General features: G+C 34.6%; 2 protein-coding genes across 3 annotated transcripts in view; both read left to right on the top strand.

The window, feature by feature from the left end:
* Positions 1-2,530, top strand: part of SCIN (scinderin) — a 53,417-nt gene extending 50,887 nt beyond the window's left edge. For both annotated transcript variants that reach the window (XM_087945946.1, XM_026677764.2), the window contains one exon: positions 1,061-2,530. In XM_087945946.1, coding sequence (XP_087802072.1) covers positions 1,061-1,194 — 134 coding nt within the window. In that variant the 3' untranslated portion in view covers positions 1,195-2,530. The remainder of the gene's footprint in view (positions 1-1,060) is intronic.
* A 4,072-nt stretch (positions 2,531-6,602) lies between these two features.
* On the top strand, positions 6,603-9,706 carry ARL4A (ARF like GTPase 4A). The gene has a single exon (XM_026677763.2). It carries the CDS (start codon positions 7,288-7,290, stop codon positions 7,888-7,890), a length of 603 nt encoding a protein of 200 aa, XP_026533548.1. The 5' UTR covers positions 6,603-7,287; the 3' UTR covers positions 7,891-9,706.
* The last annotated feature ends 11,377 nt before the right edge of the window (positions 9,707-21,083 follow it).

Raw genomic sequence — 21,083 nt, 5'->3', positions numbered from 1 at the left:
ATATATAAAAGCCTAGGACTATTAGTTTTACAAAGAAAATTTTGGATATTCTGAGATGATAGTACAGTAATTTATCATCAGCCCAGTCATTGACAGCCTATTCTTTGTTAAGAGCAATTAATGCAATATAGGAGAAAGAGTAGGCTGTGTAAAAATATTGTTCATTTTGTTTAGTTTTAGTTTAATGTATTGTGAAAATCAAATCAAAACACAGCAAATTTAAATTCATGGTTTATGCCTCAGTATCATATATGAATCTATCCATCATGATTCAATATGAAGTGTGAACCCAACTTGTATTTTCATTGATTCAGATAATATCAAATATATATACATATACATAAACATACACACTCACACACATATCACTTTTTTCTTGAAATTACAAATCATTCTATTCAGTATTAAAATAAATTACTAAAATTATGTTATTTGCATAGACAAGATAAAATTAATGTTAAAATTTAAATTGCTGTGTCAGAACTTTCAGTGATTAATAGTTTATAAATTAGATAATTTTAAATTATAAAAAAGATCAGCTTATCATAGATAATTCTCTTAAAACATAAAATACCCAATAATAGCAGTTTGTTTTAGATATATTAAAAATCATTTCATTCTTATCACCCAGCTTGTGCTCTAAGATAAGTTGGGAGCTCCTCTTTGTAGTTTCCCTGGTGTGTTTGGCTCTGTTAGTAGGGCCCTCTCAGTGATGGTATCCAGTTATGGGACTTTTTCTTCAGATGTTTGGCTGATCCTCAGGGTGTCCTCTTTATTGTAAACATTTCAAGATTTATACGTATGGAAAAACAATTACTCCTTCAGCATTCTGCTTTATTTTTGCAAATTATTTATGTAAAGAACGATTAATTATTCTTTAGTTATTTTATTAGAATAGTTCTATGACAGATTTCCCATACTTCTCTTGGGCTCTAGGATTCTGTTAAGGGAAGAATGATGTAGAAATTAAATAAAGTGATTTTGAAATTAACTGAAAATAGAATACTATTTTGCTGTGATATGTTATCATAGTATTATTTTATGTATTCATGTATTTCAGCCAAAAACTACATTGAGACTGATCCTTCTGGAAGAGATAAAGGGACTCCAGTTGTTATTGTAAAACAAGGTTTTGAACCTCCAACATTCACAGGCTGGTTTTTGGGCTGGGATTACAACAAATGGAAGAACTAACAGCTAAAAAACACTGAATCATGGAAATAACTGGATATTCTCCAACAATTTTGAGTATGTGATTGTAAAGATTAAAAACAACTATTATTGAGATCAGTGCCTTAATCTTGGGTGTATATTTAGGGAATAAAACACGTCACATTCTACACGCATAAATACGTGCTCCCAACATAATTAGAAAGTGTCCTTTCTTAAATACATTGTTCAGGATGGAAGAAATCCAAAATCTCTGAGCAACATTTAGCGTTATCATTCTCAATTTCATTGACTAAATATCAGAGCTGCACTCTGAAAAGAGATTATGGAATTTCCACAGCATAGCCTTCTTTTCTGCCTATAGCTTGGTTTATTATGTGCTTGTCTATTATTACCCAAGTGTGATTGAATACTAGCTCAGTAATTTATAGCTTTCTAATTGAATATTTAGGAAAGATTGGTCTGGTTGTCCAAACTTTTCTCCTGACTCATTATATTGGTCCAGTCATTTTAGGTTTGCTTATACTTCAGTCATAAAACGTTTTATTTTTCATCTATTTTTATGCCATGTCCTGGACAGTAATCACAACTTAACTTTTCAAACCTGACATTTAAAGAACCAGAGAATTGTATAGCCCAGGAAAACTCCCAGTTTTTGAAAGAGGCAACTATACAATACCTGAGCTTGTCTATCAATACTTAGGAAAGGAAGTGAAAATAGTTGCTTTTAATATTCCAAGTTATTTAAATACTTCTCTAACCTAGTATGCATTTTATAAACTCTGTAGGAAGAAAACTATACACTGTTGTTCACAACAAAAAGTTGCCAAAAACAATTTTATTTATATTCCTTTGACATCTGAACATTTTAAAAAAAACTTATGCTTCTATTCTGATCCTTCACATAAAAACAAAATTACAACATGATGACCATTAGATGGCAGGAAAGAAATACAGAAAAACTCATTAGTTTCTATTTGCTGTTTATTGAGAGTTTTTTGCAGTACTGATCTGGTAATCCTGTATTTACTGATTATAAGAATGTATCTCAATAGTAGTGTTAATTTTTTGTTTCCGGTTTAAGATGCTCTGAAATGATTTACATTCCAGAGCTTGTAGCACTTATGAGAAACAAAACTATTATGCATTATTAATTGGATTGGTATGTCTGCAACTAGTTATGTATATTCAGTTTCTGAATAAGATGAATATATGTTATCAAAGATGAATATATGTTATCAAAAAGTGAGAATAATTGTTCCATTTCTCATTGGTGAGTGGGAACTTATGATAAATTAAATATATGCTTTTAAATATGAATTTTATACTTCCAATTAATAAAGCCTCTTAATCAAAACTATTGTTAAACTGTTGTCTTCCTTTTATATAATTATGTTTGATTTACTTACATATTCAAGTAGTTCACTATCTTGATCATCTTCTAAAGATTTGTCTCTAATATACATAGTTATTTTGGCAGAAGTAATCATTTAATTTTATCTACTTTCTCCAAACTATCTCAGAATACAGTGTATAAATTTTTACCCATTCCATTATCATTATAAGTCTTAGAGATAGATTAACAAAAATAGTTCAAGATATCTGTTAAGTTTTATGCTTTAGTCTACCACATATATCACACTAACTCAATCAGGAAAATGAATACAAGTAGTCCTCAACTTATGACCACAATTGAGCCCAAAATTTCATTTGTTAAGTGAATTTTGTCCCATTTTACCTTTTACCTTTCTTGCCTCAGTTGTTAAGTGAATCATTCAAGTTGATAAGTTAGTAAACCAGTTGTTAAGAGAATCTGGCTTCTCCATTGACTTTACTTGCCAGAAGGTTGCAAAAAAGGGATCACATGACCTTGGGACAAAGCAAAAGTCATAAATATGAACCAGCTGCCAAGTACCTGAAATTTGATCACGTGATCATGGGGAGACTGGAAAAGTAATTGTGAAAAACAGTCATAAGTCACTTTTTTCAGTAATGTAGTTACTAACTGAAGACCTTGGAGGTCTTCTAGTCCAACCCCACGATCAAGCAGGAGGCCCTATACCATTTCAGGTAGGTAGATGTCCAGTCTCTACTTAAAACCCTCCAGTGATGAAGCAACAACTTCTGAAAGCACATTGTTCCACTGGTTAAGTGTCCCATTAGTTGCTTCTCTAATTTCCATCCATTGTTTCTTGTTTTGCTTTTTGGTACTTTGGAAAATAAGTTCTCGTCTTCTTTGTGGCAGCTCCTCAATGGAATATTGCTATCATGTCATCCCTTGTCCTTTTCTCTAGACTGGACATAACCAATTTTTGCAAAAGTTCTTCATATGCTTTTGTCTCCAGGCCCTTAATCATCTTTATTGTTTCTCTTTGTACTTTTTCTAAAGTCTTTTTTGTAATATGATGACAAAAACTTGGATACGGTATTCTAGATGTAATCTTATTAAGGATTTATAAAGCAATACTAATACTTCATGTGATTTTGATTCTATTTATATAACCAAAGATTGTATTAGCTTTTTTGGCTGCTGCCACAAACCGTTGGCTCATGTTTGTGATTGTCCACTAGGACTCCAAAGTTTCTCATAGTTACTGTTTTTGAGCCAGGTTTTGCCTAATCTGTACTTGCTCCCTTTATTTTTTCCTGTTTACGTGTAAAACCTTGCTTGTCTCCACATTAAATTTTATGTTGTTGGATAGGGCCCATTGTTCAAGTCTGTCAATATCTTTTTGGATCCTGAGTTTGCCTTTTGTGGTGTTGGCTATTCCTGCTAGCTTAGTATTATCTGCAAATTTGATGAATTCACCTTCTATTCCCTCATTTAAATCATTTATGAAGATATTGAAGAGTATTAGACCTAAGATGGAGCCTTGTGGTATCCCACTGCTTATTTCTCTCCATATAAATGTAGTACCACTAAATCCATCTGGTGGTGATGCTGTCTATCCTACATTTTTCTAGTTTACCAAGAATTAGGTTGTGGTCTACTTTGTCATATGCCTTGCTGAATCGAAGTATACTATGCCCACAGCATTTTGCTGGTCTACTAATTTAGTTACTCTAAATTAGTGTGAATGAAAATAGGATTGGTTTGACATGATCTGTTTTTTAACAAACCTGTGCTGGCTATTAGTTATAACTTTACTTGTTTCTAGATGTTCACAGATCTGTTTTTTGATTATTTTTTTCCAGTATCTTCCCAAGGATTGATGTTAGGCTGATTGGTCTGTAGTTTCCTGAGTCTGTTTTTTTTCCTTTTTTGAAGATGGGAATCACATCAGCTCTTTTCCAATTCTCTGGTAGTTCTCTAGTGCACCAAGATTTTTTTAAAACTATGGTACAATGATTCTGACGTAACATCTACCAGCTCCTTCAGAACTCTAGGATGTAATCCATCAGATCCCAATGGTTTATAATTGCATTGCTGGAGGATCATACAGTCTTCTAAGTACTGCAAGATTTGGAATTGAATATTTGTGAAAAAATATTCAAAAATGTCTGGATTGACATTCCAACTCTTAAAAAAATGCCTACTACCCCGATTACTATGTTATATGAAAGAAAAAGGGAAGGATCAGCAATAATATACTGTATATAATTACTATAGCCAATTGCAGGGTCCAAGATTTCAATTTGGGGGCACTTTTTTCCAAGATGGATAAATGATGGGGATATTTGGTTTAATACTTTTAGAAATTTAGTTTAGCTTGGAGAAACGTGATTTTATACTACAATCATTTGAACCAAATACATAGTAGTATAGCCTAGAAAGACTGATGCCACACACACAATCCTAGCATAGCTAATAGACTATTTTGACTTTATACATGAAAGCTGCTACAACTTTCAAAGATTTATTTTATTCCACAAAAGCTGATTTATGTCACACACTTAATAGTTTCATGACAAACATTGATTTAAGTTAAAGAAGCTAACACATAAAAACTGGCTTAGTTCACAAAGGTGTCTTTCATAATCAATCAAGTCAATTTCATTTTCATTCCCCAAAAAACTTCATAAAGCAAAAGTTAATTTAGCAAGCAGTCTTGTGACTAAAAACTGTTTAATTTTGGTTTAATTCAGGCATAGATTATTTTATATAACATTGGTTTAACTTGAAAAAGTTACGTCATAAACATTTGTTTAGTTCAGGCAGATTTATGAGCTTTGCAAATACTATGCCAATCTATTTTGCAAAACTTTCATTCCTATCATACACAATGGCTTAGATAAATATTTGTAATTTCATTCCATACCCTACTTTGTAAAAACATATTGCTTTCAGTCACAACCAATAGTCTAACCCTTAGCAATTGCTCACAAATGATTTCAGAGATCTTGTAAGAAGCCAAGATTTGGGATTCACACCACACACCCTGGATTAGTTTTGATTTATGGTTACATACAAGTGCTGAGGCAGGAAGCTTGCTGAGAAGAGAAAGCAGAACAGCACCTATGGTTATGAATATACATCATACAAAATTCAATGTTAAACAACTTTTGGTCTTATAACCTGACCTTGAGGAACAAAGCCAGGGTGGAACAACACTGGAATAACATTAGAATGGCTGGCAAAGATAATTATAATTAAGTAGCAGAGAAAAAAATCTCTTTAGGTCTGCAGTTTATCATCATGAATACATGTGAGCGGAATCCTGAATTAAAACATTGCCAATTTTCTAATCAGAACCCCTTGTACATTTACATAGGAATTAAGGAGAAAATATGTTTTCATGGCAAGAGAAAAGGGATTCTTTTTTAATCTTTCCATCTAATAGGTTTGGGTTTTTTTGTCATACTTCTCGAAAACAGCAAGTTTCTTTTAGTTGCAGGAAAAAAAAATAACATTTTCCCCAAGAAATCATCAGGTAACCAAGGGGGGATGCCTCAATAAGATCAATACAAAAGAGCCGGCGTGGCCAAGGAGGTCTGTCATTCACGTGACCTGACCGAAAAGCACTGAGGAAGGTGACGCGTAGCAGGCAGAACTCCGAGAAGGCGGGGCTATTCGGGAAGGACTTGCCAGAAAAAAAAGGGGGGGAAGGAATGTCTAATAATTCTAAAGCGTTTGCCTCTCTGCCGGTTACTTGAGGGCATTATTTGAAAACGGTTGCTAGGAAACGAGTGCACAGGGAGGCCAACGGAGGAACTCTTCGCTTACTGCGCCTAACGCAACTAGTTGGGCAGAGCGCTTTTAGACATTATTTCATCTCATGAACCTTGAAGATGCCCACCTCCCTCTTTCCACATTTAGGAAGGAGGAGGTTGAAAAAGAGGATTAAGAATAAGGTTTTCAGAAATGAATGTCGATGTTCCTATGGGTGGCAGAAGTAACCCTGCCAATTAGCCCTGCCAGGGTGTTTCCTGCTAGAAAAGGAGGGGGAAAACTGAAGCCAGACCGAAGAGGCAGCCTCAGTTTCAGCGATCTTTTTCCTTCCTCTCGAAAACAGGACGGGAGGCAACTCCCTTTCTGTTGAAGGCGTAAGAGGGACAGGCACTGCAGCACATTCCGTTCTCTACAGCTATGAATGGAGAAAAAGCGGCGGGAGAAGGGGGGGGGAGCAGGCCAGCGGCGGGGAGGTAACGTCCAACTTCCTCCTGCCTTCACGCGCTTCAGTTTGACCAATGAGGTTCAAACAGATTGGGCAATCAGATTGATGGGTGGCTGTGGGAGCCAGTAACTGAAAGCGGAGAGCAGAACCTGCAGAGTGGTTTTCCTACTTTGCCGCCCAATTGCTTCCTCGGCAAGGCCTTCTTGATCCAATGGCGAGCGGAGCGTGAACGAAGGGGTAGGAACGATGAGGGGTTGGGTAAAACGGTAAGGAGGCGCGGCCCGATCAGAAGCACAGGCGGGTTTTGCTGCGGCATTGGAAGGTGCCTTCTTGGAGCCTCCGAGTAAGAGGCGGCGAGACTTTAGCTGACCAGCGGATTGGGATTTTGTGCTTTCGTGGCTTGCTTTTTCTGCCCTGAAATCGTCGTCTGGTCTGACCCTGCGCTCGTCTGCTTGCCAGGGAGGCAAGATCGTCACTAGAAGCCTGGGACAGGCGAAGAAGCTTGGCGGCGGCGGCGGCGGGCGGCTGGTGCCCTCTGCTCGCCGCGGGCCCCTCCCCTGCGATGGGGAATGGGTTGTCGGAGCAGACGCCGATCCTGTCGAGCCTGCCTTCTTTCCAGTGCTTCCACATCGTGATCTTGGGGCTGGATTGTGCCGGCAAGACCACCGTCCTCTATCGGTTGCAGTTCAACGAATTCGTCAACACTGTGCCCACTAAAGGTTTCAATACGGAAAAAATCAAGGTGACGCTGGGAAACCACAAGACCGTCACTTTTCACTTCTGGGACGTCGGAGGCCAGGAGAAGCTACGACCGCTTTGGAAGTCCTACACCCGCTGCACGGACGGCATCATCTTCGTGGTGGATTCCGTGGATGTGGAAAGAATGGAAGAAGCAAAAACGGAACTTCACAAAATCACACGGATTTCCGAGAACCAGGGAGTGCCTGTGCTCATTGTGGCCAACAAGCAGGACTTGAGACATTCACTGTCGCTTTCGGAGGTGGAAAAGATGTTGGCAACCAGCGAGCTGAGCTCTTCCACTCCCTGGCATCTGCAGCCCACTTGTGCTATAATCGGAGATGGTCTTAAAGAAGGATTGGAGAAACTGCATGACATGATAATTAAACGAAGGAAAATGCTGAGACAACAGAAAAAGAAAAGATGAGATGTTGTGACTGTAAGGGTGAATTCCTTGGTTTTTGACACAAAAAAAGTCGGCAGCACTAGACTTGCTCATTTGGATCTTGTACAGATTGATTAAACATGCAGTCTGGTGGGAAGTTTTGCAGGCAGATAATTTTATCATTTCCCTATATGTATTTGGGGACTACTACTTTAAAAAAAAAGCAACTCCCTTGTTACATAGTACAAAGAGTTCAGGAAACAGATGGGTGGGTAAATGTAATCTGGATATCTAAATAACCAAATAATAAAATGAGTGGTTTGCTTCATGGTATAGTCATGTCTGAGAGTGCCTTTGCAAGAAAATTGCATTCAAGGCATTAGTTTTTCACCTACTGCTTGTGTCAGTGGGATGTTTAGATGAAGATATGCAGCTTTAAAACAATATTAACATGTCTGGATCTAGACAATTAGTATTTAAGAGGCTGTGAATGTGAAAGATTGGTTGAATGGTATACACTTTTAACTGATTTCTCTTAAAATACTAGTTGGAACGCAAATGATTTGAATTACCACCATTGTGGTAGTCATGTTATTTGCAGCCTGATAGAGAAAAAAGTATGGACTATGTAAGAGTGTGGATGAGTTTCCTGATAATATAGCATGTCTTGGTGTGTAGGAGTTATTTAGAAATAGCTGTGCATCTTTAAAGCAGTGCTAATCAGATTTGGACCATACTTATTATTGTTCCAAGAAGACATGTTTTAGATGAAAAACCCAAACAATTAGACAAATGTAAACTATTACCATAAGGAGTTTCAGGATTCTTATAGTGCAATATTACCTTTACATTAAATTGATGGCAATAAAATTTGATCATGGTTCAATATAAGTCAAGCTAACATCAGCAAAGCTACATGTCCTTTGTGCCCAATATTGTTGAAATGTACTGCCAGGTTTTTGTAAAAAAAAATTCTTTTTTGGTAGTACTAGGAATGTACTGAATCTATACACTTGAAAACTTTGACACTGGAAAACAAGAGTTTAAAGATGACACATCTACTCTATGCTTTAAGCTTTTCTTGTTTGCAGTCATGCAAGCAGTGTTTGAGTTGGGATGGCATGTAATATTGAAACACATTTCTTACTGGTACAATTTCCTCCCCCCCCACCCAAAAAAAAAATCAGTTGGTATGGGTAACAGGTCAAAGGGCTAAAGTGAAGCCTGTATTACTCTACTGGTGCTGTGAGAAATCATAATTCCAATACTAAATGAACTTGAACAGAGATTTGTCCTTCCTTCAGCACAACCAACCAAGTTAGTATAAATTTATTGATCAGATATAGGGAGGGTTAACTATTTTTCTGACTGTTAAGAAATAAAAACTTCTGCAAAATCAAATTTTATAGCCAGAAACTGGTTAGAAGGTAACCAGAAATGCACTTTAGTGTTTTCCAATACTGAAAGTGTCAGCTTTTTTTTAAAAAAGGAAAGAAATCCTGATCCTTTTCGAAAGAATTGAAGTAGCTTCTAATGGAGCTTTTTATGGTGGTTATATGTATCTGCACTAGTGACATTAAAAGTCACTTAACGTCTATATTTATAGAAATGTAGATAACTTCTTAAACCTCAATAAACTCAATTCCAAGTAATTCATTGAAACAAGTTGAACACATTCTAGTATGTTGATTTTGCTTTTTATTAAAGACTATCTGCATGAAACAACTTTATTCATGTGACATTTGTAAAATGTGACAATGTTTTAAAAATCACTGGTATCTCATTAAAATTTTAATGGCATTTGCATTATGTTTTGTCTCTTTATATTATAACAATGAAATATAGTTGTTGATACAATTTCTTGTCTCAGTTTTGTGATTCTGGTATTCAACAAGCAATAGATGTACACAATAGATGTTCTCAGTTGTAGAATAATTTAGCTGTTACAAACATGTTGCACATTTCTCTGTAATCTTATCTTAGTATACAAATGTTCTTCATTTCTTCCCTAGAAGTCTGGGTCCACTCATTCAACTAAATACAAAATGAAAGGGACTAGTCCTTGTGTCTCTAAATTTGTAACACATAGTTTTTAAAATGACTCGTGTGCACAACTTGACAATGTGTTTCCTGTAATACCTGAAGTATTACTTCGGCAATTGTGATGTTTATGAAATGGTGGTCTATTTCTGTTCTGAGAGCATCCTATTAATTAAACTCCTGTATTTTATATCATAAAAACATTTAAAAGTCCTAGTACTTTCTGTGCTGCAAACATTGAGATGCAAAGAAAGGTTGATAACTTGTTAAAGCAATGACATTTTTGCTGTTTGCAGACTGAATTGTCAATGGAATTGACAATTACCTTAACCCTAATGCTCTGGTAGAAGTATGCCCACCTAAAACTACAAATTTGTTTTGTTGTTTTGTTTTGTACTTTTATTTCCCTCATCCATTTAAAATAAAATTTAAAAAATGTTTGTTTCCTACTCCCAAGGAAAGAGGGATTGGCATTTTTCATTCTTTTTTTTTTTAACTCTACCACAACTCCTAGTATTGAATAAACCTTGTTCATCCTTGTTGATGAGATATGTATCTCCAAAGAGCAAAAAATACTCCTTAGACCTATGCCTGGCCTTTTCCTAGGTATTTATTGAGACTGGAAGTAAAATCTGCTAAAGGAAATTGTAGGAAACACACTTCTTTACAAATATTCTATAAGACTAATGTGGAGTAATATGAACCATTGTACAGGATAGATATTACTTGCATAGCTTGGGGATATTTAGTGGGTCTACTTAAGCTACAGTTTTGTGTTTCTTGTTTACACAAGAAACAGTATTTACAATATTTTACAAAATTCTGTTTTTATACATGTGCAGCTATTTTGAAAATTCTAGAACTGGATAAATTAAAATTCATGCCTTTTTATTATTTAACTATGAATTAAAATATATAATTAAAACACAGTTTATAGCTATGTTTTGAGTTGGTAATGTTTTAGAAATTGCTTTGGGGGCCAGGGGTGGGGGTTCTAGGCCATTAAACATTTAAACAATGATATTTTCTCATTCTAATCTGATAAAGTAATGTCAAAGAGTTCAGCCAGACATAATCTACACAAAGTGTAGATGGAATGGAGCACCTAGCTACTATTTATTTCCTTACTATTTTTTAAAAAAGAATATTCTTGCAGATTTTGCAAATAAATGCCATCGTTTGAATAATGTAAAAAAATGGGGAGAAATTGAATACCTTTAGTTCTTGTGGGACATTTGTTGATATCCATGTTAGGTTTGGTTGAACCATAGGCAAGTTGGGAGTTTTCTTTTTTGGAGGAAAGGGAAACTGTTGGAAGGTTTTTTTGAGACTTGCAAAGCAAGCTGCTTACCCTTTAGAAGCAATGATCCGAAGACCTCTAACCAAAGACTGGCTATGCTTGGCAGCCTATAAATACTTTAAACAAAAACATTTTTCTTTAAAACTGTTATAAACAATTATTAGAAAATAACAATTATATACATTCAGAATCTAAACGAGTATAAACATTGGCTGAAATTATTTAACCGGTCTACAGGATTGTTTTTTCCCTACTCAGGACTGTCAAGAAAAATCCTGTATGGCAGGTTATTTGAGAAGCTGTGAAAAGGCATTTTAGATAGAAGGATGACTTCTAAATATATCCCACTGTTACTGAGATCAGTTGAGCATTGTTATCCAGTTCTCAAAGCTCTGCTGGCCCAGCTTCAGGACTTTTTTTGAGAAAACATCTCTGCAGAATGTAGCAAGGCTGTGTTCATTCTGGGGTATGTGTAAACAGGATTACAGGGTTAGAAACCAGAGAACACTTGTACTATAGGGCCTTTGTATTCCTGTTTTAGAGTAGGGGTCATTGCCCAAGTTATCTGTAAAAGTAATATATATCTATTATCTTGGAAATGCAAATTGGCCATGCATTTAAAAATTGAATAGACTTTAGATGAATGTATCATAGATTACTTTTACTTCATTATTTATTCATTTGAGTCACACCCGCAACTTACTACTTTTCTATAATGTAGTGGTACCGTATCTTGTTCATTAATAATTCATTGCTACAAAGGCAACGGACTCAACATTCTGAAAAATGTGTATTAACATGATAGACCACCCAATCCCATTCCACCCTCCTTTAAAAAGGATGGGCCCTGAATTTTTTATCTAATACCTCTCCATGCTTTTTATCAGTGGCAACAGCCTTCATGACTTGCTCAGTTCTGAAGTGCTTTCAGAATGGACAGAAATAGCTGAGTAAGCAACCTTTGATAAATAAGTGTAAAAAGGATTTGGCTTCTCTTCATATGGTACAATAAAACAGGAAAAATATTATTTTTTATTGTGGACTGAGCTTTTCCTAAAAGTCTTGGAATATAAGCAACAAAAAGTTTGCAAGCCTAACCTTTTGCTTTCATTCTGCTTGCTTCTCACTGTCCTGAAAATTATGTTAAAAGTGGGTTCGCTTTTGACTACATCCTATCAATCATGTAGATTAACATTGCTCTGTGCTATTATCACTTAGCATAGCTGCTCTATTCTATATAACCTCAACCAAGGGGCTAAACTATATGAAATATTGGAGACTTGTAATTGATACCTTCAACCTATAATTTGTGTTAATCCTTCTTGCCTTTAAAGGAATTACTTTTTAGTGTATGAATGCAGGATAATACATTTAACTTCTGTGGCTTCAAATATACATTTTCAATTAATCTTCAGAAAAGCAAATGAAGGTCTTTTCCTCTAACTTTCATAATTTGATGTGAGTCAAGCACAAGTTGAAATCAATTGAAGGTTTTATCTGATTTTTCTAGCTATGAGTTGCATTTTATTGAGCTGAATGCAACAGCCATATGCTGTTACCAGTCAGATTGCTCAATGTGCCATCCTTTCTTTGACTAAGATGGACAATTTAACATATTTAATGGGCACCAAGATAGGCAATACATTTATCAGACTGGCCTGCAAAAATCTATCATTAAATGGCTACAAAGAGTTAGCATTTCTGTGTCTCTTTGTGGCCATGTAATGGCTGTCCATATTTCTGCAATCCATTTCTGATAGACAAAATGGGGAAGGGAATCTTACAGAAACTCTTTATTCTCATGTAGCTGGCATTGTGACAAGCTAAACTTGATGAAAGAATAAGACTCATTCTCAATGTTCTTCAGCAAGTCTTTGGAACAAAGATGGAAAAGGAAGGTATTCCATGTTTTAAGACAGGGATGCTGAATTTTGTGCATTAAGTATTTTTAACTAATAACATCAAATCACTTGCTTAAAACAAAACATTACTAAAACAAATAAGTCACTCTCTTTCATATATCCACTGCTATTCTTGCAAAGGAATCATATAGATTTATTTGTTTTCTTGTTATTTAAGTAGCTGCATACCACTCAAGATTCACAAGGAAGCTTTGGATTTGGCCGACCCTATAAGTTGTAACTACTGTATATTCTCTCATTTGGCTCAGAAAACCCCATAGTTTAAAAGATATAAAATTATTTATGTGACACCTGGCTTCAAGCATATTTCTGTCAAAATATGATTTAATTTGACATCACCACTAAGGTGTACACAAACCAAAAAGAATCTTTTTTTGCTGTAACATATACAATTCAAAAATTACTTTTTAAATAAAAAAGTATTAGGCCATGAATCTTGAAAGTTAACCAAAGGTTTTTGAAACTTTGATAGTATTCTAGGACATGAGAATTAGAGTACAGTACTTGCCTATCTTGGATAAATAAGCATAGCTATCTCAAATGTACTCAGATTCTTCCAAAGTATTAATACATTAATCAACAATTGGTTCAGATTAATCCTTTTCTCTCCCAATCTTTCTGCAACAACATTTTCCTGATAGAGCTGCTAATTTTTCTGCTGGATTGTTACCTGCATGCTTTCAACCGAAGGCTATACAACAGCGGTAAATACCCAATTTAGAATGGCATGTCTAAGGACAAGATGTAATTTTTGAAATATTATCAACTATTTGTTTGATGGTTTAATGCAAACTGGATCAGTCAAGATAACCTGATGCTGCTACATCCATACTGAGTCTAAAATTCACAAGATAACATTGGCCAATTTACCTTTCCTTCTGTTTTGACTTTGAGGCTTTGTTAACAGCTACATAACAGATGAAAGTTCAAGATGTTAAGATTGTGAAGGACAGAAGCCAATGCATTTGAAAAAACTGCTCTAGGCTGTTTTGAAATCATGGACACAGTTATTATACATCTAGTCAGACCAGATGTGTTTTCTTTTCAGATCATTGCCACACTGAGCACCCACTGAAGTAACAATGAAGGAACATGGTCACTTAAAGACATGGACTCATATTGTGGAAATGGCTTTATTGGACTCAAATCCACTTTATCTAATACATTGCCATTGTCTTACATGCACATGCATGAATGATTTAAGTCAGTATAAGTTTTTATGGAATAAATGCAGAATCTCTATATAATAATACCAAGGGCAACACATACTTCAATGTAGTACAGAGAAGTGGGAAACAGTGTACGAAAAAAAGTGTATATCACTCTAACAAAAATCTAGACTTTGGAGCAGATCTACTGAAATTAAGAAGACTTAATTTGTGTTTGTTCATTTATTTATGTTTTTATTGCCTTAACCCAAGGGAATTTAGGTACTATTCAAAATGTAAAAAGTGATATATAATACACATATAGTATAGTAAACTTAACTATTCTGGGGTTGATCATATACATGTACAATCAACTTCTAATGCCTTCGGAAAATCTAAGTTTTCAGTTGCTTTTAGAAGGTCATAAGAATGGAATCCTCTGTGAGGTCACTTTGAATATCCCACTCCTGCTATCCCAGTTGGTGGTAGAATGGAAAAGGAACCCCTTCCCAACAGTTGCTCCTGCTGAGCTTCTCCTATAATGCCTGGAGGTAGGAAAAGAACTTTAGCCAGGTACTTTTATTGCTTATATTGGGTAGCAGAATTTGTCAAGGAAAAGTGGCCTTTTTAGATAACTAAAAAGGTTGAGGTTGAGGAGAGCTGCATCTCTCCTCCTCAGCTTGCCATTACTCCCTTTCCCAAAGGTGGTTGCAGCAGTGATCAGAAATGGCCACCCCAAAGAAGAACTCGACCGGAAAAGAATGTGCAGGAGGAAGATAAGAAGAGAAAGTTTTGATTGACTGGGTCAAACAGCAAAAGCAACAAATAAGGTACCCTGAAATTGAAACTATAAAAAAAAATAACACTGTTCCCAAAGAAGATTTTCAAGCAGCGAAGGAGTGAGAAAAGGGAAAGGATTTAGTTTTTTTCCCCCTCTCCTCTTCCTTTCCCTATACTGACAGCTAAGAGACTTAGGCAAGAAATTGAAAAAAAAATCCACTTTGACATCAATAGGCATTTAAGCTGAAAATAAAATGTCAAAGGGATAATAAAGATTTCTGGATACTTAAAAGCTTTTGAAAGCAGGAAAGGAGAGAAAAAGAATAAAAGGGCAGGATCTGGAAGGGAGGAGACTGCCTGGAATTAAAAAGAACTTACAGTAAAATCTCAACAAGACTTCTAAAAGATACATTTTAACTGAAACATTGCAACAAAATAGTAAAATCCCAGGAAGAGACAGTGAAAAAAGAAGTAAGAAGAAACAGCTCGGGAGTATTTGGATTACTTGGTGACTTTGGATTTTTGGTTACTGCATTTGAATGACTAAAATCAATTGGGTGGTTGTTTAAAAGTGTTTAAAATGGCACCACTTTTAGAAGAACTGAAAACGGAACTTAAAAAGTACAAAGAAGATACACAAGAAGGGAGAGGTTCTTTTGGCTTCGCATTTCAATTCTTAGAAATGGAGATTTGGAACCATGAGAAACAACAAGAAATGCCTGCAGAACAAGAAGATTGGGACAAGTAATTTTATGTGGGGAAAAAAAGGAAAGGGGGGGGGGAAGAGAATGAAAAGTTTAAGATTGGAAAAACAACCCAAAAAAAGAATAGCTTGAAAAATAAGTATAAAATTACAAAGCAACAGAAGAGGGAAATGCAGAAGACCGAATTAGAAGTAGAGAGACAAGGAGGTAAAAAGGGGAGGGAGAAGAAGAGAGGGAAGAAAGAAAGGAAAAGAAGTTGTAAAGGACAGAAACAAAATATAGAGAAACAGGGCCTATTTAGAGATAATGGGTGAAAATTTAATGAAAAAAGGGATTCTGCAAAGGTACATAGGATAGTATTGTTATATTAGAAATAGAAATAATTTCAGAAAATATGAAACAATGTATGATCAAAATGATGGATAAAATAGTTATCGTAATTTTGTGGAATGTTTGTTAATAAATAAATGTAATAAAATGAATATTTAATGATTTATAAAACATAAGTGAAGAGAAATAGGGGAAAAATTAATGGAAAGATTAGACGTGTCCCCAAGGAAGTATGATATTTAATTGAAAAGAAATGTTAAAGATGTTAAGACTTTAATGAATATTAATGATAGAATTGAATTGGAATGGAATGAGGGTTTATAATTACATATATTTATAATCCTTTTTTTAAAAGAATATAGTGTGTATTATAAGAATGTACCAAGCAGAATTCAATTGGAAGTTATGTATTATGTATTATATTGAATGTTATAACCTTATATTGAATGTTATAACCATACATTGAAGTTTAAATAAGAGTTGAATGGATAAAATTAAAAGATATAAAGGTGTCATACTCCAATTAGTAACTACAGGAGAAAATTTGTTTAATGAGAAAAGATAATATGAAATTGAAACAGGACAGACAAAAGTATAAACATAATGATTTGAATTGAGATGAGATAATCAAAATAAAGTTGAAAAAATTAAAAGAGGGGGAAAACTATATAGAAAATGCAAAATAGTAATAAGATATGGAAGAGAACACAAAAATGAGCATGAAATTGAGTTTGTGTCTGCATAAAGAAGTGTAACCCAGGACCATGCTATTTTCAAAAAAGATGTTTTACTTGTATTTTGTGTGTGTGAAAACCCAAATAAAACTTTAAAAAAAAATGGCAGTACTGAGATTGTTTAGTAAACATAACAGCTGACATTTTGGAAGACCTGAAATAGCCAAGGTGTCTTCAAGGATAGTGTGCCATGGGCAGCAAATATTGCAATTCAGTTGAAAACCATTTGCATCCTGTCTTTCACTGAAATACAATTTGACTAATATTGTAATCTGCTTTGTGACACATGAGCTATATTCTTAGTTAATCTTAAAAGAGTCTTTTTGATGTGCTGAGCTACAATTTTCAAACAACATGGACAAGAGTTCAGAAAATGTCAGATTGGAGAAGCTGCACTAGGCCATGATTACAACTAAACAGCTGAAATTAATAATGATGAGGACATATAGACTTGATTGCAGATAGCACTAAACAGTTTTGTTGAATAAGCTATAATTAGTTGAATTCACCCATATCAACTCAAAGCCAAGCAAAATAATTTAAAGGCTGGTGTGATACCTATATTCAAATTTTTATGCTAGCTTCTGTATATATGTAATGATATGTATATATGACATGTGAGATTAGGATTTGGTGTAACCTATAAATGCATAACAACATTCTTATTTGACTAGCTTAAGATCCATTTTGGTTCAGAAGTCAACTGTATCCCTCTGGGATGTTTACAAGCAGTATGTTGTATTCTGGCAATTATACATACAAATATTTCTGCTGTATATTCTGGGTCCTGGTAGCTGTATTAAATTTTCAAGAAAAATTAACACAAAAGCAAGCAGAAAATTAAACTTTTTCTTTAGGTGTACATAAAAACATAAACATAAACTGAGCATTCAGAGATGCAAATCACAAGTTCAGGGAATATCAAAGAGTTGTCAGTTCATTCTGGTAATCCAAACTGCACTGGGCAGAATTTCAGGATGAGAAACAAAACATTATTTATCACAAAAAGCTAGAAACACAGAAGTTCCTTTTTAAGCCCTTATTAGAATTGACTGAATCATATTTCTTTCAAGTAGATTACTTTACTTTGGTTATTTTACTCTGCATAATTTGTGATGCATTCTAGCGCCCGAGCTTTTGCCCACCTCAGGTGCTGAATCAGCCAACACTTGTGTCTTCTCAAATCTCTCTTCCACTAGTGCATTCTCCCCTCCTGCAGTGCAGTTAATGTCTTGCTTGTTTAGTCTGTTCAATTTCTGAATATGAAGAATGTATCTGAGCTCTAAGAAATGGAGATTAATCTCTTTCCCACAATTGGTATTGGTTGATAACACTGTGTCTTCAAGAGAGCTATCTTTCATTAATTTATCCAATCTCTTTTAAAAACTATCCAAATTAATAATGTTGTTATAATCATTGTATTTTGATTAATTCCTTAGGTTGATTATGAACTCTATGACAAATGGGTGTAAAATGAGAAATAGCTGATACCATGATCTTTCTAAATGTGGTATCTCAGTTCTTCGGGGAAATGGTATTTTGATTTCTGTATGTTCTTCTGAAATCAAAGTAGCTGATGATGCAAAAGTTATGGGGTATGGCTGTATCAACCCACAATAGGATAAAAAACTTTTACATTTCATAAAAATCAACATTTGAACAGACTCAAGTAAATAGAATCTTTATTGTAGATTTTGCTTGTTTTCCTATGTTTCTATGTATTCTGACACCTTTATACCAGACTGTCCCACTGAAGATTTAATACATTATTATTGGCAGTAAAATTAGGTTGTATAGTGAAAACTTGATTTAGTGTACCAATTTGAAGAAGGAATGTCTGTTAGTCCCAGGACAGCAATTTGTAATTTTGTATCATTTGTGTAATGATTTCTTTATCTAATAGCATACATGTCCATGAATGACATAAAATTAATTTGACTTTAACTGCCTTATCTAAACTCCTTTTTTTTTTTTAAGGGCAGGGGGAATCTCAGATGGAAATTTAAGCCACTGCATCCAAAGTCTGCTGAACTGGGATCTGTTAAATCAAGGCTGCACTGTACTAAATTTCAGCTATGGGATAACTGTATGGAAAGGAGTGTAGATGGAAATAAATATTTACAAGCTCTTGTGGATTTCATAGAACTGCTTAATGGTTGTAAATCTAAGAATATCTGAAATAAAGGTTAGAAATAGAAGGATAATTGTGTCTAATAGTCAGCAAAGTTGCTTAAATAGCTAAATTGCTTAAATTCTTGATTGCCCCTGAAATTGTGCTTCCCATATCACTGCTTATCCAGAAGGACTTCTAAATTGTACAATTGGTCCTTCAGGGATTGTTTAATCCTATTTAAGATAAGTAACCGCTTCTGCTTTTTGTGCTTGTGATGGAAAAAGGAAACTTTGATTTTGGTTTTGTTGATCAGATAGGTTTGTTGTGATAAAAATGCATATTATAAATTAGGATATAAAAGTAAAAAGTTGAGGTTGTAATATTATCTTCTACTGTGCTAAAAACAGTCAGAATTCAATACCTTTTTTCTTTTTTTCTTTTTACACATTCTTTTTTTCCCTTTCCCCCTCCTCTAATTTCATATTATTTTTATTTTCCTTTGTATTTTATATTCTGATAAACTAATAAAAGCTGACATTGGCAAAAGATCTGTAAAAAGGGATTGTACTGTATAAAACACTTCTATCTAATTGGGATCTTATTTGTCATTATCAGTTCCTAACTGCTTCCAAACATGTTCTGACGCATCTTAATATCCTTTGGAGCAAGCAATGGCAATGAGACAGAGAGTGCAGTCTTTTTCTTACAATAGAATCTACAAAGAGGATCAAAAATGACTGTAATTGAAGAAGCTGAAGAAGCTTCTTGGTTGAGAAGAGAAACGTCTTCAAGGAAAAACAAAGTCCAATTGCCCCAAAGGTGCTTTTTTCAAGAGGCAATTGGACTTCCTGTTTTTTTATTTGAAGACACTTCTCATCGAAGAAGCTTCTTCAGCATTGACTGGATAATAAAGAATGGAAGGATTTATACTCCTTGTAGACAGCTGGTCATTTTCATTCTTTTAGCAAGTCATTAAGGCCACCTGGAGGGTCAGGGTCACCTGAGTGGTGCAAATGGTCTGGAGCCTTCTTGGAACTGTTGAAAGGATTGTTTGTAGACTGGAGATAAGTGATGTCTGTAGACCAGGGTATCAAACTCACAGCGTCACATTGTTGTCATGTGATGTATTATGACTTTTCCTCCTCTTTGCTAAAAGAGGCATGAGCATCGCCAGCTCATGACGCATCTGAGCCACGGGGCATGAGTTTGACACCCCTGCTATAGACAAAGTACAGTTACTTTTTGAAAAAGTACCATTGTGAAGCCACGATGCTTTTTTTAAATATGCATATTTTATAGAAAAGCAGGTAGAATTAAGCCAGAGTTTAACAAAGTAGCCAATATCAGCTTGGGTCAGTAAATGTCTGGGGTTCAATAGGTGATTGATAAATGATGGAAAATTTATTGGGATCAGTTAAGTTTTGGGGTCTTTTTAGAGTTCTTTATCAGTCCCTAATCTTGAAGGTAAGGTATATAGGAATGAAATATTACCCAGGGTTGGATGGTTAACTGCCAGTGAGAGTGGCCTTGGGTTATCCCTGTGGTTGTTGTTATTCATAGTATTGTTAGTTAAAATTGTATTTATTATTTTTTCATATAATAATAATTTCATATAATAATAATTTTCATATAATATTTTTTCATATATAATATTTGAGGAGTGATGAACTATCTGAAACTTCATGAAGGGGTTAATGTACTGAAGAGTTTGGGGAATTCTGATTTAACATGTACATATATATTTCTTGGTTGGCTAAGGAAAACAAAACAGGTTTTATCACTGCAGTTGTAATATTTAGTGCTGTTTCTAATATTGCTCTAATTTCAGGGACTATTATTGCCTTGATTTGCAGAGAAATTATGCACATCAAGATTATTACTAAAAATTACAATTTTTCTCAACGAATATCAGGGCAACAAAAGAAATTATCAGTTTATCACTGAATAGAAAAACATAGACCAACAGTTATTTCTTGGAACTAAAAACATTTATGTTGCATTGATTTACAGAGCTTTCAGATATAGGAGATATTTAACTTATACCTGAAATTTGTTAAAAGTAATTTTTTGTTTATAAAAAATGATTTTCATGGAAACCAAAGACTCCTCATGAAAGATCAATTGTTTCATTAGTTACACAGTAGCATCTTATTAGTTTCCAAAT

The sequence above is a fragment of the Notechis scutatus genome, chromosome Z (genome assembly GCF_049901735.1).
Source record: "Notechis scutatus isolate UNSWTSFEM ecotype Mainland chromosome Z, rNotScu1.2, whole genome shotgun sequence".
NCBI lineage: Eukaryota > Metazoa > Chordata > Lepidosauria > Squamata > Elapidae > Notechis > Notechis scutatus.
Note: the sequence above shows the minus strand (reverse complement) of the source record. Positions and strands in the feature narration are given on the sequence as shown.